This window comes from Necator americanus, chromosome II, assembly GCF_031761385.1.
Source record: "Necator americanus strain Aroian chromosome II, whole genome shotgun sequence".
In the NCBI taxonomy this organism is placed as follows: Eukaryota; Metazoa; Nematoda; class Chromadorea; order Rhabditida; family Ancylostomatidae; genus Necator; species Necator americanus.
The window spans coordinates 22,547,181-22,563,130 of NC_087372.1; the positions used below are offsets into that span (position 1 = coordinate 22,547,181).

At 40.8% G+C, this 15,950-nt stretch overlaps 2 protein-coding genes across 3 annotated transcripts; one reads left to right on the top strand and one right to left on the bottom strand.

The window, feature by feature from the left end:
- On the top strand, positions 1-9,422 carry RB195_019054 (uncharacterized protein; the record flags this gene model as incomplete). Of its 2 annotated transcripts, XM_064186741.1 has the most annotated exons (11): positions 1-22; positions 79-152; positions 214-312; positions 903-987; positions 4,605-4,718; positions 4,794-4,948; positions 5,021-5,143; positions 7,413-7,475; positions 8,560-8,664; positions 8,734-8,918; positions 9,416-9,422. In XM_064186741.1, 11 exons carry the CDS (start codon positions 1-3, stop codon positions 9,420-9,422), a joined length of 1,032 nt encoding a protein of 343 aa, XP_064042621.1. The 2 variants fall into 2 exon arrangements, with proteins under 2 accessions (XP_064042621.1, XP_064042622.1); XM_064186740.1 differs by lacking the exon at positions 9,416-9,422 and having other exon boundaries at positions 8,734-8,967.
- On the bottom strand, positions 6,531-6,938 carry RB195_019055 (uncharacterized protein; the record flags this gene model as incomplete). Its single annotated transcript, XM_064186742.1, has 1 exon — positions 6,531-6,938. One exon carries the CDS (start codon positions 6,936-6,938, stop codon positions 6,531-6,533), a length of 408 nt encoding a protein of 135 aa, XP_064042623.1.
- Positions 9,423-15,950: the final 6,528 nt, after the last annotated feature.

The following is a 15,950-nucleotide window of genomic DNA, read 5'->3' on the forward strand; positions in this document are numbered from 1 at the left end:
ATGGCTAATTTGGAGTTCCATAGTAAGTTTGATCCGTTATGTCTCTTTAGTTTAATTCAGTAAGTGAAATCTTTCAAGCATTCCAAGATGGTTTTTCTATCAATTCCACTAACGCTGAAGGTTTCTCAGGCAGAATTGGAGACCAGAATCAGGTTTGATCTGCGAAATTTAGAGGGTTTGTTCTTTCTAAATAATGTGCAGAATTTTTTTTAGCTTGTGAATGATGTTGGTGACAATGCATCGACTTCTGGAAGGAGGTCAAATTTCTCTATCGCTTTCTACCAGCAGTTCTTTGATGTAGAAACAGATCAGGTCTGATTGTGGTTTCTTTCGTTTGTTTAAAGCCAGTATTCATGGAAATTGTCGGGGCATGATTCTCAGGTAGATGTTGGTGCGTAGTTCACAAGTATCGCAGTGGAAACTCGTGACTTCTTCTTACAAATTTCCAAAGAAAAATGATCAATAGCCTTAACAAAAACAGTTCACTCACGATACAATAAGCGACAAAATGACTTAAGCTGCGGTAAGATAAGGTCCATCTCTTTCTGAGTTTGTCTTCGAGCCACATATCCGTAGTTAGTTGAGCCCAGCACTCTCCGAAGTTCTCGGGGCGTCGGATTTTGCAGTGAAGAAACAAAATCATTTTGTTCGGCTTGTGTTCACTCTTTTTTCGTATTGGATTTGTGAAAGAAGCGCTTCTCTGATACATGTGAACTGCCCGCTGCCACACATACTGGTGAAGTAATGCCAACCTAGAAAAGTTTCGTGAAAGGTTATTTTTGAGGTCGGCATTTCAGGCCAAAACTTTCTTTGAGATCGTAATAATTGTAAATGCAGGAACGGTTTTTGTGACACAGCAAGGACGTGTGGTCTGCGGCAGGGCAGTAATTACTCCAGTTTAGGTATTGAAGAGAGTGTTCAACAGTGTCATCCCGACCAACAAAAACTTCATCCTGGATTTTGTCCATCCTATGCCGGATTTGTGGGGTATGGTTTTCCAAATTCTTGCGCTATTTAGCGTTTCGGGTGTATAATATAGTAATTATATATAATATACGTACAAATCTACCTGTGTCGGTTAAAATAGCTACAGCTTTACGCACACACGGTTTCTAGTTAAAGGCATCACCCCACGAATCTGAGGTGGTACGGATTTCAGGTGGAGTATTCGTATACGGCATAGTAGATTATGGAGAAGGGGTGATTTCGTCCATTTCTTCCTAATTACCGTAGAAAACTGTCCGGAAGATGCGGTGCGTGCACAAGGCTGGCGCGCTCCAATCAAACTCGTTGTAGCAAATGGCGCACCGGAGCGCTCAAAGCCATATCTTCTGGGCTGTTTTTTTTTTAGGAAGAAATGGACGGAATCACCCTTCTCTCATTAATCTACTATCCCTCGTACGAATACTCCACCTCTACCATGAAATCTCTACCACCTCAGATTCGTGGGGTGATGCCTTCAAGAATCGAGCCACTAGTTTGACCTTCTTGGTGTTCTTGGTCAGTAGTTTTCAAGGAAATTCCTATTTAAAGGCATCATTCCACGAATCTGGGTTGATGCGCGTTTCAGGTGGGTTATGCCTATACGGAGTCGTGGATTATGGAGAGAAGGGTGGTTCATTCTATTTCTTCCTAATTACCGTGAAAAACTGCCGGAAGATGCGAATTCGAGCGTTCCAGCTCGCTATTCTCTACAACGAGTTCGATTGGAGCTTTCTGTCTAGCTATTTCAGCAGATTCTAGGATTCTGCAGGAATTTCTGCAAGAATTTGTGGACTGAGTCTACTCTAAAAATGTATGTAATGCTCTTACTAGCCACCCTTACTTTTCTACCTTTAAGAAAATACGGATACAATTTTTAGCATATTTTAATTTTTTTGTTCACTATGATAAAAACGGACTTTGCAGAATAGGTGAAATAACTCTAATCAATATTTAGAAGTAAGCTCAGAGTGCTACTCTCGCTATCCGGCTTTGTAGTAATTCTCAGGATCACTTGAAGGCATCACCCCACGAATTATGGAGAGTTCCTGTGCGGGATCGTAGACTATGGAGAGGAGGGTGATTCTGCCCATTTCTTCCTAATTGCCGTAAAAAACGGCCCGGAAGGTGAAGCGCGTGCACACGCGCTTCACCTTCCGGGCCGTTTTTTACAGAATTCTTGCAGAAATTCCTGCAGAATCCTAGAATCTGCTGAAATAGCTAGACAGAAAGCTCTTGGAAGACAGTTCAGCGAACTAAGAAAGCGCAACTAGTGACCTAATTGTTCCCCAGCCACTGCATAGTAGCACTGTAAACCTGCTCATGAATTCCTTGCCACAACTATGATAAGAAAGAGTGTATTCTGAGGTCTTCTGAGGGAACAATTGGTATCTACATCGGGAAAGATGTCAATGCACACCCAACTAAGATGGCAAAAAAGAATGCGAACGCGATAATTATTCCCAGATACAACCAACCACGCTAGCACTAAAAGCAACTATTTGCGATTTTATGATTCAAGCCAATAAGAGTAGGACGGTGTCATTGATGTAACCGAGATGGGAGGACATCTCTCGCTCTATGCGAACTGGAAAAGAACTGTGCCGCAAAATATACGACAGAAGGAGAGTCCATGTACCTGATGTCATCGTGAAGCCGAGGAAGACAATGAACAGCGATGTTTTTGAAAAACTTACTGCCCCAATCGAACGTCTACAATCAAAATGCTTCAATGCTGATTTTGACAAGCACTGTCGTTGTTCCTAAAAATCAAATTAGCATAAACACTAGTGTCCTTCGATGTGTTTACCATGGGTGTTTAACACTATGTTCTATATTTCTGCGAAGGTCACGATTCCCCGAGACCAGAATCTGAAGAAAGGAAACTCAGAGAACAATTCAATAGCGAATCTGAGGTTTAGCACTTGATCAGCGTCAAATTGAGACCCTGGATTGGGAAATGGCGTGCCATCCCCACCTATTTAGTAGACCATCAAACTACCACTTATTTCGGGCCCTTAAACATTCCCCGAAGCATAAACTGTTCAATTGGTTTTTCGTTGACTTCATTTTCGCTGTCAGGCTATTCTTTGAGTCGCAGCCATACGTTCCTGGTCCAACAGGGAATAGGTCGACGATAAGTGGTAGGAGAATTGTAACCCCTGAAAGATAGGAAAGATGGAACACTGTGATAAACACTCATGGTGAATACATCGACAGATGATCATCAGTGTGTTACAAAGAGGCTATGAAATTGTGATGGGTATGCGTGTGTAAAAAATAATTAACCAACCTAATATGTGGTTTTAGAGAAGTTCTGAGAGGAACTCGTATCTTCACCGTATTGTTGACGCTTTCAGTGGGAAAATTGCCACCTGAAGAACTTCACTTAAATACCCATACATTAAATACCCATAGCCTTAATGCAGCAAACAGAGAAAAAGACTTTCTGAGTTCATCACCAAGATCAAGACATCTGCTGCAACTTCGTAAACTCTCCAAGCTCAACTCAATCGAAGTCCTTCAGTGTGAAATCTCGTACGTCAAGTACATTAATCCAAGGTTTTGCCTACTCGATGTCGCCGTTGTTACGAATTTCTACACCGGTGGAGAATATGATCGACCCATCGGACATCTTCAAACTTGATCAGAAAAGAAGTGCTTGCAGTCACCAAGAGGTAATTGCCTCCAGAAATTTTCGAATTGATATAATTTGGGATGGAGCAGCATTGCTGACGAATAGTCATAGAATTTAGTCAAAACGACATGAAGCACGATGCACTTGCATAAATGGTTGGGCTCGAAGCAGCACGGTGGAAGCATAGCGGTTAGGATCACGGGATGCGCCTTGCATCATTCCTCGCTGCAGTTCGCGATGGTCCCACGCAGATTCCATCCACAAACTCTTTTAACCCTGTTTAGAAGCGCTCTTTTAAAGGGGTGGGAGAGAAATGAGGGTGTTATTGAGCAGGACTTGGTGATGCCGTATAGATCAGTGATATTTTACAGCGACAGGGTCTTGCTAGTCTTCAAGTAAGTAGAGACCCGGAGGGTACAGTCTCAAAACGATTTGAAGTATGGCCTGGTGCAATTGTAGAGGTGGTTGCGCTCGAAGTGGTCCCTTCTCTAGTGCAAACGTTAATGCAATTATACCAGGCCTAGTTTTGACCCGATTGTAGTGACAAAAATCGGACAGTTGAGACGTGCTGGTCGTATGATGTTCGCCTGTTCGGATTTGACTCTTAGTCGATCCAGGATCGTATAATTCTTTATCGACAGGTTGAATTTCGAAAAGGAAAGAAGTCTCTTGTTTGAGAAAGCAGAGTAGTGAAACGTACGAATGAGAATGCGAAGAGATGAAGAGAGATCTGTAGGTCTCGCTCATCGAAACTCATCTGCACCTGCCTCAATTCATGCTTCATCCTATTTCTCCTTGTTGAGCTGCATTTTGTGTGCATGGTTTTCTACGTCATTGTCTCTACTAGAAGTTCCGTAGTCACATCATTGTTTGTTATTGGAAGTTTCCTAGTCAGAGTGACGGTTGGACTAGTTAGCTATGTAGCAGATTGGATTTGTTTGTTATTATTTATTTGTTGTTGTTGTTTATTTGTTGACCTTTGCAGGACCTTTCTGGATATCAGTAACTTTAGTCTTCTCTATTGGTGTGTTTGCTAACATTGCACAATATATCGAAAATGAAGGCGCATCTGGAAATTACGGCAGCGATTTTAGACTAGGTAGGGCTGTCACTTCATACCGTTGGATTTTATTTCATAAAACCTTTTTTTCACTTTCGGATATTGTACTTTTAGTTACATCGTCTGCCACGTTAATCTTTCTATATGTAGTGCTTCCTCCTTTCATTATATCAGCAATTCTTTGGCAACGAAAGACAGAGCTACAATATGCTATTTCGGATTTACTGTGCGCCTATGGTTACAGTTTATCCATATTTATCCCCGTTTCAGTGGGTTTTGTTTCCACCTTAACCTCTCTAGTCTCTTCCATTTCGGAATTGTTAATAACCTATATTTTGTAGATTCTGTGGACGTTGGATGTGAACTGGTTTAGATGGGCTCTTATCTTCACAGCCGTTTCCTTAAGTGGAGCAGTGTTGGCGAAGGCCCTTTGGCCTGCTTTCAAGTCAGACCCTAACAAATTGGTGAGAGCATTGTTTAGATGTCTCTCTGATTATCTGACTCACCATATGCGATTATGCTTTTTTGCTGTCTATCCAGTACTAAAATATGTAGTGCCTCGTTATGGTGTTTGTTTTTTTTTCTTTAAAATGACAGAGGGTTTCGAAAATAGATGGGTATTCAAACCCCTTGCCCGACAGTGATTTCCACACCGTAATGTAATTCACGGATGTGATTGGTAGAGCCTGACCTTCCAATTTTCAAAAAATGCGACTGAGTTGGTTCTGTGTGCGCGGTTTCATTGCAGCGGCATTCCTTAAAGGCAGAAAATCTTCAACTGCGAAAAACAAAGGACATTTCGGTACAGTCAACAAGCAAAAATTTCGATATTGGTCAGAAAACTTCGGTATTGGTCGCTTGACCCGTGAACAGGGTCAAGCGTGTGATGGGATTTTTCCATCGCGGATCCTTATAGGATAGGGTTGCGGGGGAAGGAGATCGTAAGGGAGTGTGCGGTGAGCTGTAGTGAATGGAGGATGGGATGATAACCACAAAAAAAATATTACGTAGAGTTAGATAATTATACTTAGATACTTAGACGGCCCGTCTGCACCGGACATGCGGACCCCAGCATCTCTTCCTCTTTTGTTTCGTTCCCTCGTCATGTCATCCAAGATGTTTTCAAGTTTCACGAGTGACGTTGACGAGGTCCTTGAGCCGTATCCAGCCGAGTTCTCAGCTAGTCCATCCGTGTAGCGAACACGTCACTCCATCTCGTTGGCGGTCTCCCTCGAGGGGTTTAACATCTCTTGGGATCCACTTTAGCATTCTTTTAGTCCATCTATCGTCGAATCTTCTCAAAATGTGATCGGCGCATCTTTCGATATATATATATATATATATATATATATTCCGCTGGGTCGCGAAGACGGGACATTCCTCTTAAGTCGGAGCTGTGAAGACCGGCTAGGTGTTGTGTGCGCCGGTTAAACTTAAACTAACTAAACTTAACGTAAGTAGCCTCCTAGACGTGGCAGCGGTGTCTGCCCACGTCTCCACTGCGTAACAGAGCGCTGGAAGAACTGTCAAGTCGAACTGATGGACACGAAGATCTTGGCCCGTCAATTGGTCCGTAGCTTCCTTGACGGGTGCGAATGCTGCCCATGCTGCTCTTATTCTTCTATTCAGTTCTTCCTTCAAGTCGTTTTCCATATTCATACAACATATATGTATATATATATATATATATATATATATATGTTATATATATATATATTTTCATATATTATATGTTATATATTTTCTATTTCATTTTCTATTCATACAACGTCCGAGGTATACGTATGACGAAGTTTCCACGATTTGAGAGCCTCCAAGTTGTACTCCTCGGCAGTAGTAGCTCTTCATGAACTATGTCTTCTTTCTGTTTATTCGCAATCCTATTCTCTTTCCTGCTTTTCGCTGTGGTTTCTTGAGCATCGTTTCTGCTTCATTGGTACTTCTCGAAAAGGGAACGATGTCGTCCGCGAAACGAAGATTCGAGAGAAATCTTCCATCAACGCGTATGCCCTTTTCTTCCCAGAAAAGTGACTTCATTATCCATTGCAATACAGCCATGAACAGCTTCGGCGATAGAGTATTGCCTTGTCGTACCTCCTTTTCAATGGGTATCGTGAGAGGGCGGTGGAAAATCTGTATCCTAGTCGTACATCGATCGTAGCAATTGGCTAATGTCGTCACATACGACGCATCCACACTTTGATCGACCAGCTCGCGACGATATTGCATTCGTTTGTACGCTGTCGAAAGCTTTCTCATAGTCTAAGAAGGTTAAAAGAAGAGACAGGCGGTATTCCCGGAAACCTCTATGACCCTCGACTGGATGTGGTCCAAACAGTTGAACCCCTGACGGAGTCCAGCTTGTTCTTGAGGCTGCGCTTCATCCAGCGTCCTACATATGCGGGTGAGGATGATCTTGGTGAATACTTTGAATAACACGCTCAGCAAGCATATCGGACGGTAGTTCCGCAGGACGTCTCGGTCAACTTTATTATAAATAAGAAGGTTCGCGAGGTCTTTCACTGGTTTGGGATCCCTTCTTTCTTGTTTTTTGTGCTCACTACTTATTCCTCAACCCAATCCGAACAGTGCCGAATGGAAAACCAAGAGATGAGATTTTCAGCCATCGCAACACTTGATCAGTATTGACTTGGAGTTTTGTTTTTCAAATTTCTACTCGTTTTTACCGGACTTGCATGTGCGTATATTACATATTTTATACATATATTTTAGATTGCGTACAGTTCAATTTTTGCTGTGATACTCCTTCACTTTCTATTGGCCCTGACCTTTAAGGTGAGTTGCGTATTTGTAACCTGCTGTTTTAATAATAGGAGATTTTATTGAGTATTCGAAAGGTTGCACTTCATTTGCTAATCAGTGGTCTTATTAAAAGTGCAAAAAGTTCTTGTTTCGTTCACATGAGTGGATCCAATTATTAGGGTGGTGGTGCCATTAATTTGTTCCGGTCAGCCTGACGTTGTTAATGAACACAGAAATTTCAAATACGCGTAAGTTTGCGGCTTTCAAAACGCTTCTGCACGTAGCGACTCAATGTTAGCTTTTCGCTAGGTGACGATATTGTAGAACTTCATTGCGAGAAGAACACCTCCGTGAAATTAGTGGCAATGAAATTTCCACAAGTTGATGAGATTCTTGTGTAATTTTACTAGTAATAGAGGATAGTTTCTCTAGAGTCGTTATATGTAGAAGTGTTTGAAACTATAATACAGATAAACATTTACCTCTGACCTCTTTTATTCATCACTTCTTTACCAACGCTAGAGTTACATAAAGAAAGCGGTGATGATCTGATTTCCGATCATTTCGTTCTTTATTCCTCCTGCTCCTTCCAGTCCAATCATTTTCTGTAGGTTCTTCACAAAATTTCAATTCTATTGATCTCAAGTGGTAATGCGAATGAAACTGTCACAAAAAGTAGAGTTTTGAGACAGAATGTGATCCGTTGAGTCAAAAATGCAATGTTATAGTAGTTAGGTTTGAAGCGCCAATAACGCCGCAGTACTTCGCACAGAGACCGCGACTGCAAGGTAACTATGATTGTCCTTTCTATCAAATACGCACTCAGAAAAAAAGGACCGGCAAGATGACGGTTTTTTGTGATTTTTCAACTCATGTGTTAGTGGTCACTTACACTTAGATTTTTTTGTTTACCTTGTTGTTTATCTTGTTGTCACACAGCGCAACCCAGCGCGAAGATGGAACTCTTCTTGTTTGGCATAATAGCATAAAGTAAGGATTATTGTTCACCGATACTTGCCAGCTGAATGAAAAACGAAATACAAACTACCACCGAGGAAAAAAAAACCAGTGTTGACATAGTTTTTTGTCATTTTTGGAAGACTACCCTGAAATTTAGGTATACTTTTTCGACGCTGCTCATCCTTTGCCACCTAAATCATCTCACGCTTCTCCTATTGTAAAAGATAGTGATGCCATTGGAAACAACAACATCAACAGTCAGGTATTTCTTCAGTTCTGTTTCAGTTTCATCTCAGTTTTGTTGCGATATAACGATGGGTTTTTCGCTCAGGTGCTTGTCACAGATAACATTGTAGCGATGATTACCACAAAGGCTCCAGCTGAAGTAAGGAAAACAGCAACGGAAAATGTCATCGCAAAAGTTCCTGATGCTGAAGGGAAGTCCAGGAAAGTATTGGATAAATCAGTTCTCGACAACAAGGGAACTCAACCTACACCCCTTAAAAATGTTTCTCAGTTAGTCAGCAGTGTTGAGTCAAACTTACATGTAAATGCTACCACATGAGACATAGTGCTGTTAACTTTGTATTAATAACATTCCTTGGGACTAAAAAAGGGGTTTCGTTTTACCGTCTTGAGTTTGTTGTTTTAAACTATTATGTAATACAAAATCATTACAAATTTCTTTGGCGATGTTCGAGAGTCCACTGTTTGAGAAAAATGAGAAGGTCCCGAAACTTAACGCGAAACTTTTCCAGTAGTTATGTTGAAATATACGTTTCAAAAACCAACAATTAGACTTCAAGTAACCATTCATATGCTTCGATACAAAGTCATACCGCTGTGATGGTGCCGTCGCCGGACCTTCCGGCGAGGGGTTCATTTCATCTAATATTTCCATTTGATTTGTTCAAAAGTCTCCATGATCTTGGCTCTGCACAGTCTGGTCTTCATTCGATTTTTCATTGTTTCCTTGTGGCGCTTTCATATAAGCAGATGCAGTCTTTTTCCAGCGTCTAACTAGTGAGGACCGATTCTGATATTAGGCGCGAAGGATAGTAACCCGTCGTATGGTGACAAATACATGTCTCGTATGGCAACGTTACCGAGGACCTATGCTTGTATCGAACTTCTTTCATTAACTTATTCTACATCTAGTTGTTGGCGGTTGGAGCGTCAAGCTTCGTAGTATTCGCGTTATTCTTTGGCTTACGTCTATTCATATGTTGTCTTTATATCTGGTGAGAAATGTACTCATCGTACAGAAGACGCTGATATGATGATGCGTAGCATCATTTGATGGTACTCGGTTTTACCATTTCATTAATACGCACTCGTTTGCTATGATTTTCTGGGAATTGTTTCAAATGTAAATAAATGAAGGACAATCAATCAAGAACAATCCTATCCAATGCATCCATATACATATTTATCTCGTTGTAAATTGTAAATAATACCCCAAAAGGTTGTTACTATAGAGTTTCTAAACTATTGTTGTAGGAATGAGTTGATATAGAAGTTGTACGGGATCACCTCACAAAAAGTAGTGAATTTAGGAAGTGGTTGAACAGAAGAAATGAGCAACTTATTGTAAAAACTGCGACACAAAAGAACTTTTTTTTTAACTATCACAGTAGTGCCAGTGAACTACCGCTGAAACGTCTTTATAATTAGCGTCATAACCCGTATTTGCACTGTTTTTGCCTTTTTTGCACAAAATTGAAGTCTTGTGCTAGAACTTCGAACGCGCCTGACTGCGTTATCGCATACGTTGTTTGGAAATGAATGAGCAGCAACCAGCGGATGCTTTTTCAAGAATGTACTCTATTAAAGTTGCAGAAATCTTTTAAAAAATCTGTCTCTCTTTTCAATAAAGAAGGTACTTGTCTCTGGAAATAGTTGCAGTGGAAAAGCTTCCTAAACATCACCAGCGGCGGGAAGGATGCTGCTGTTTTTAATGCGGTAGAAACAAGATGTGTTTTACTTAAATATTAAATCCATGCAGCAGACGAAGTGAGGAGAATATCGCCAAACATCGTTCTGGAAGTAGGAAGAACACTTCTTAGCATCCACGGCACACACTAAACGATTGTTTACAAAGTGTGAAATATAGTAAATCCGGCATCTCTCAGCGTAAAACCCTTGTAATTACATGGGTTTACAGGAAACGCTCAATGACAAGACGAAGAACGTATTTTTCGGTCAAAAAATAAGAGCGAAAGAAAGTAGGAAGCAAGTAGAACATTCTGAGAGTGAGCGGGATTTGAGACCGTTGCACGCTCATCAACACCTCTTCGCTTATGTTCGAAACAGCATGCTATATCTCCGAAAGGCATCGTTTGAAAAGCCTCGTCAGGGAGTTATGAGACCATCAGTGTATTTATCAAATGATCGGGGATCCCATGTCTATTTCCGTCTGAAAGAACGTCGTGGTTCTCGGAGAAGTCGCAGTAAGAAAATTGGATGAGCCTGTCCATCCTTGTTCTCAATGTCTTCCATTCGGTTTTAGGGGGTGACCATCTTAAACTTTTAGCAGGAGGAGCCACAATGAGTGTAGCGAATGTTCTTTTCCGCAACTGCAGCCGCATTACAATTACAGTCTCTTCTTCACGTCTTCTTTTTATTTCTAGAGAGCTCTGCGAAGATCTGTAATCCCACAGTTGCCTGCAGCTCGTATCAGAGCTCTCACGCCTTTTGGTACTTTTGAAACCACTGCCTTCTTCATACAGTTGTGAACATTTTCGATGAATTGACCATAATCCTCGTAGATGCTTTCCTTTGCAGTACTAATTCAACACCCGAGTTGCGACGTGAAAGGGTACTAGTTGACGTCCGTTTTGGCATTCCGCTTTGTGAGCTTTTTTTTTTTAGTTTTTTTTCCACTCTTTAGTAATACGAAAAATCCTCCGCGAAGTGTAGTCAGCGTCATCGACAGGCTAATATTAGGAGTATTCTACTTCACGCAAGTGAAAAGAAGTTGAAGTTCTGTTCTACTTCTGTCAGGAATGCTTTCTGCCAAAGAAAGGAAAATAAGTAGGGTTGGACATGTATCGCTTCTCAGCGTCACCGTAGGGCAAGAGCCAAGTGCTGGATTCCAACAAGGTAGAAGGTACAGGAGGGGATGAGCAGCGTTTCGGATGTCAGACTTTTTGAAGTTCCTAAGATGCATTTCGCGTCGCTCGAAAGATATAGGTATTACTGACGCCTCCAGCAAATCGGGAACGTTATTTACGCTACCCTTCTCTCGGCATCCCAGAAAACAATCGTTTGAAAGGCTTGACAATATAACAAGTTCAGCCAAGCTTTATATTCCCAATTTGAACTCATCCATCAAATAAAATGTCCCTATGGATAGTCTTCTCACAGCTCTGTACTATCTCTGAAATATTGTTTCTTGTGGGTATGTGCAATACTCTCAAGAAGAAACGATCAGAAGAGGGTGCTTATTTCAGTCCTTTGAAAACCCCACAGCGAGAATGCAGATTGACAAGTTTGCTCAAGCAGTTGCGCAATTTGTCATCACGTTGTGTTGTGTTGCTGATAATAGTCGCTAATTCCATCTAAACCTTCCGTCACTTTGTGAGACAAAAGCTGACGGAAATGCCCAAGGAGATGCATTTGATAAGTGACTACTAGATAAGTGAGTAATGCAGTATTGGTTTGCACGGATATTTTTGCCTCAAAGATCAGTGCGAGACCATGTTTGATCGTCAACATTTGCAAGTTTGTTGTCTGTAGCGCTTTTCAGTAGTACATGTAGTACACAATGAATATTCCTCGGAGTTTTCTGTATTTTCTTCCTTTCCATTTGTACTCCCGCAAATATAATTAATCTTTTTCGTTTTAATTTGGATGTAAAGAATATACGGTAACATTAGTTTTCTGAAAAAGGAGCAGAGAGTGGGGCAGAGAGTGGGAAGACAGCGTAGAAACATGACGATAACAAGGAACTTTAAGAATCCCACAGTTTTCAAAAAAAAAAAAAAAAAAACGACACGAACCGGAAAGAGTATCGCCCGAGTAAATTTTCAAATCATCACAACGATTGGATTCAAGAAATAGCTGTAGATGTTGGCTCTTCTCCTCTTCCTTCAGTCTTCGAACGAGAAGGGACAGAAATCCAGATAAAAATGGTGCTTATTAAGTAATGGAAATGAAGGAGTAACAAATTAGGAGAAATAAAAATTAAGCACTAGTACGCACATTTCTTCACAGCAAATAAATAATTGGTCTAAAAAGGAAGTGATGATCGTATTTTTTAGTTAAAAAAAGCGCACATTTGAAACGATAATACTCGTAATGCTAGTAGGTCGGTTAGGTACAAGAAATTCATTTCAGTAGTACCAGTGAATATCCGTAGTTGATAGTCCTTCATCCTTAGTTTGTCCAAAAACCATACATGCGAAATTTTCCGAACATCGATTCATCTGTTGCAAATTACATGCATTCCTCCTTGCTTGACACAAATTTCTCTGCTCTGCGTCTTCTCGATCGAAAACAGATCGCACCTCACCGCGCTGAACACACTAGACACATCTCTATTTGCTTCCGGCGAGAAATTGAATTGATTTAATAATTAAAATATAAAGGATGAAGTGTCTGGCGTTAATCCATCTGCTTGGGATCCGCCACCACGTGCACTTCAATTCAGAATCGTCTTGAGGATTACGAACGTGTAGCTAGCCTATAGAGAGACTTGCAGGCGTCAGCCGATATGTCAAATCAGCGTTTTTATCCTCCCAGACAAATCTACTGCGAATTTATGGACCCGGAGGAGTGAAAGGCTCGATGAGGACGAGGACGGAGTCGAACCTCCGATCGATGGTTGATTGGTTGATTTGTCGAAGTAGACAACAGCACTCTTCGGTCAGTATTTAGTACGGCACAAGTTCATGAACTAAGGGTGAAAAAGATTGGTATGTCTGCCGTATCTAAAGGTCAGGTACTTTAAGTCGTTATCCCCAAAAGCTGCGGTCGGTCTGAACTTGTTGTAACGTGAAGTCGTGTCTTCATGTTACAACAAGTTTATACCGACCGTAGCTCGGTGAAGACGTGCGCAGAGCTCTCTTCGCAAACTGTTTTCTTTTTGCTTCCCACGCTTCACTTCGCTTTCTTCCTTCTTTTTACTATTTTTTCCGTACAAGAATGCATGAGCAAGCGAACATAGTCTCCCAAGGTTTTTATCCTCTAGTTTTATCGTTTGTTTTGCTCCTAGGATGCTGTTCATTCTTAATTTGGTTTTAATTTGAGAGGATTCAGTTTTCGCTACATTTATTTGTTATAAATTGCTTGATTAGCGTTTGTCGTAATCGTCGTAACAGTAAAATCTCAACATTCTTCCTAGAGGAAAGCTAACTATGCACAATTACATAAGAAGAGTGGAGAAAATTGCTGCAGCTGGAAACTCTGAAGAGATGTTGTGGATCTAGAAACCTCTGAGCAAGTGAAAAATTGTATTCTCCGTACCATGACTACAAGAGATGAAAATTGCACCCAAATGTAGTACAGAAATCAGATCCTACAAACTGTGATCCTAGAGGCTCTCCAGAGAAAAAAAAAAGATTTCACTAAGACTACACGATCCTGTTCATCCACTATTACCTGGGAAAAGGCATGAAAAAAAAAATAAAAAAGCAACAAGAAAGGAGGTCCTGAGATTTTACGCATACTGAGAATTCTACGCAAGTTTTCATCATCCTTCGAGAAGTGGAAACATCGCGTGGTCAAGTTAGAAAATTTTTTACGCAGATTTTATATATGTGAGTGAAGAAGAGCAGATCGTTCTCTGAATGATATACCATTTCTGGAAATACAGCGCAGAAATACATAAGCCACTATTTCAATTTCATCTACTAGTTGATGGATTTTAATGATTATTAATGGTCATGATTTGTGATAATCGTGATTACAACTAGGAGCACATGAACTCAATTCCTATAGAAACTATAGTGACTTATAAAAAATTGCATTCTAACCCATTAGAAGGATGTTCGCTAAATTTTTAGAGGGTGAGTGATACTGGGTGTCATTTCCAAACTTTCACGGCTTTGCTGTCACCAAACGTGAGCTGTTATGTTGGGTTGAATATGCGTATCAAATCAAACACTGTTTTCTGTCCTGCCAAAGTCAAACATATGTGTCGTATTTCAGTCATGTCGTCCCCTCGCGACATGTAAAAACTATTTCGCGGTGTATCAATGCGTAGAGACATTCGTTTCGTCAGTCTGTGATCCCTTTACTCAACAATGGTCCTCTTAAAGCATCAATCAGAAGGTCAAATGCAGATCACTCGCTTGTTGATGGAGAATCTCAGCAAAGTTGTTAAGTCCTGTTTCAGCAAAGGTGTTCGCGCAACTGAGTCATTCAGCAAACGATTCATGCGACCTCTGAATAGAATTGATTGTCACTGAGCATTGGTGTTGACACTACTCGTATGGTTTTGTTCTGCTGATTTCTCAGTAGCAAATGTTTCCCGGCAGACATTAAATGTTCCTTATAATAGCTCTGCTGATCTCACATCAGACGTGACCATTCTGCTCCGTTTCCGGAACCGATGATGAACCGCAATGACGTTTTTTGAAGGCGGAACTCAGGCTTATTTGGAGAAGGAAAAGGAGGGATGAACTTGAAAAAAAAATAAGGCTAACGATGCTACCAATGAATGGTTCCCAGAAGACGTGACGTGTTTTGACTGTCTAGGTGAGAAAATTTCAAGAAGTCTCCACAGTTCTGGCAGCAATGATCAGAGAAGAACAAAATGCTGAGCATTCTTAAATAAATCGACCATTATAAATCACTTTAGCAACTTTACACCTCCTTACATTATTTATATCTTTCTGATATTTTTCCATCTTCAACGTTCTCGAATATTAAGAATAAAACTGTTTGTAATAGGGCTAGTTGTTTGCTAATATTTTGACCTGCTGGCACTTCCGTACTTAAATCTCCCAAATGTAGCAGTTAAGTTTGGTTGTAATTATGTTCCAGAGGATAGGGTCAAGTCGCTATCTTGATCGAACAATCGGAAGTGTATGGTAGTCGAAAATGTTCAATTATACATTAGCAAAAAGGCGCAGACCATGTCACTAGGGAACTTAAAACAGCATAACTTCAAACAAGTAGATGCGCGTTATTGATCTAATGCAAAGAATTGTTGTTTCAGACAACAACGGTCATTGGGAATTTCTTGACCTCCCGTTAAAATCACGTCAGAGGAAGCAAAGTATAAGAAAATGTTGATTCCCATTTGGAGCAGATATGGAGCTGTCATTTTTTGCTGGAGCATGTCTTAATAGGGAACGCGTCACCTCCTTATCGTGCATAAATGCCAAATCTCCAACGTCAAACGATTGTTTCACAATTGCATGTTTAGAACAACAGTTTTTCACAAAAGAAGTTCATCAAGAAGAAGGTGTAAAATAAATGAAAGTCGGATGAAAACTATCTGTAGTTTTGGTGTTTATGCCTAAGCGGAAATGGGACCTTACCCATCTCTGGAGAAGGCAGCGAGTGAAAGTCCCGCCTCGAACGCAAACGCTAACTCCACCG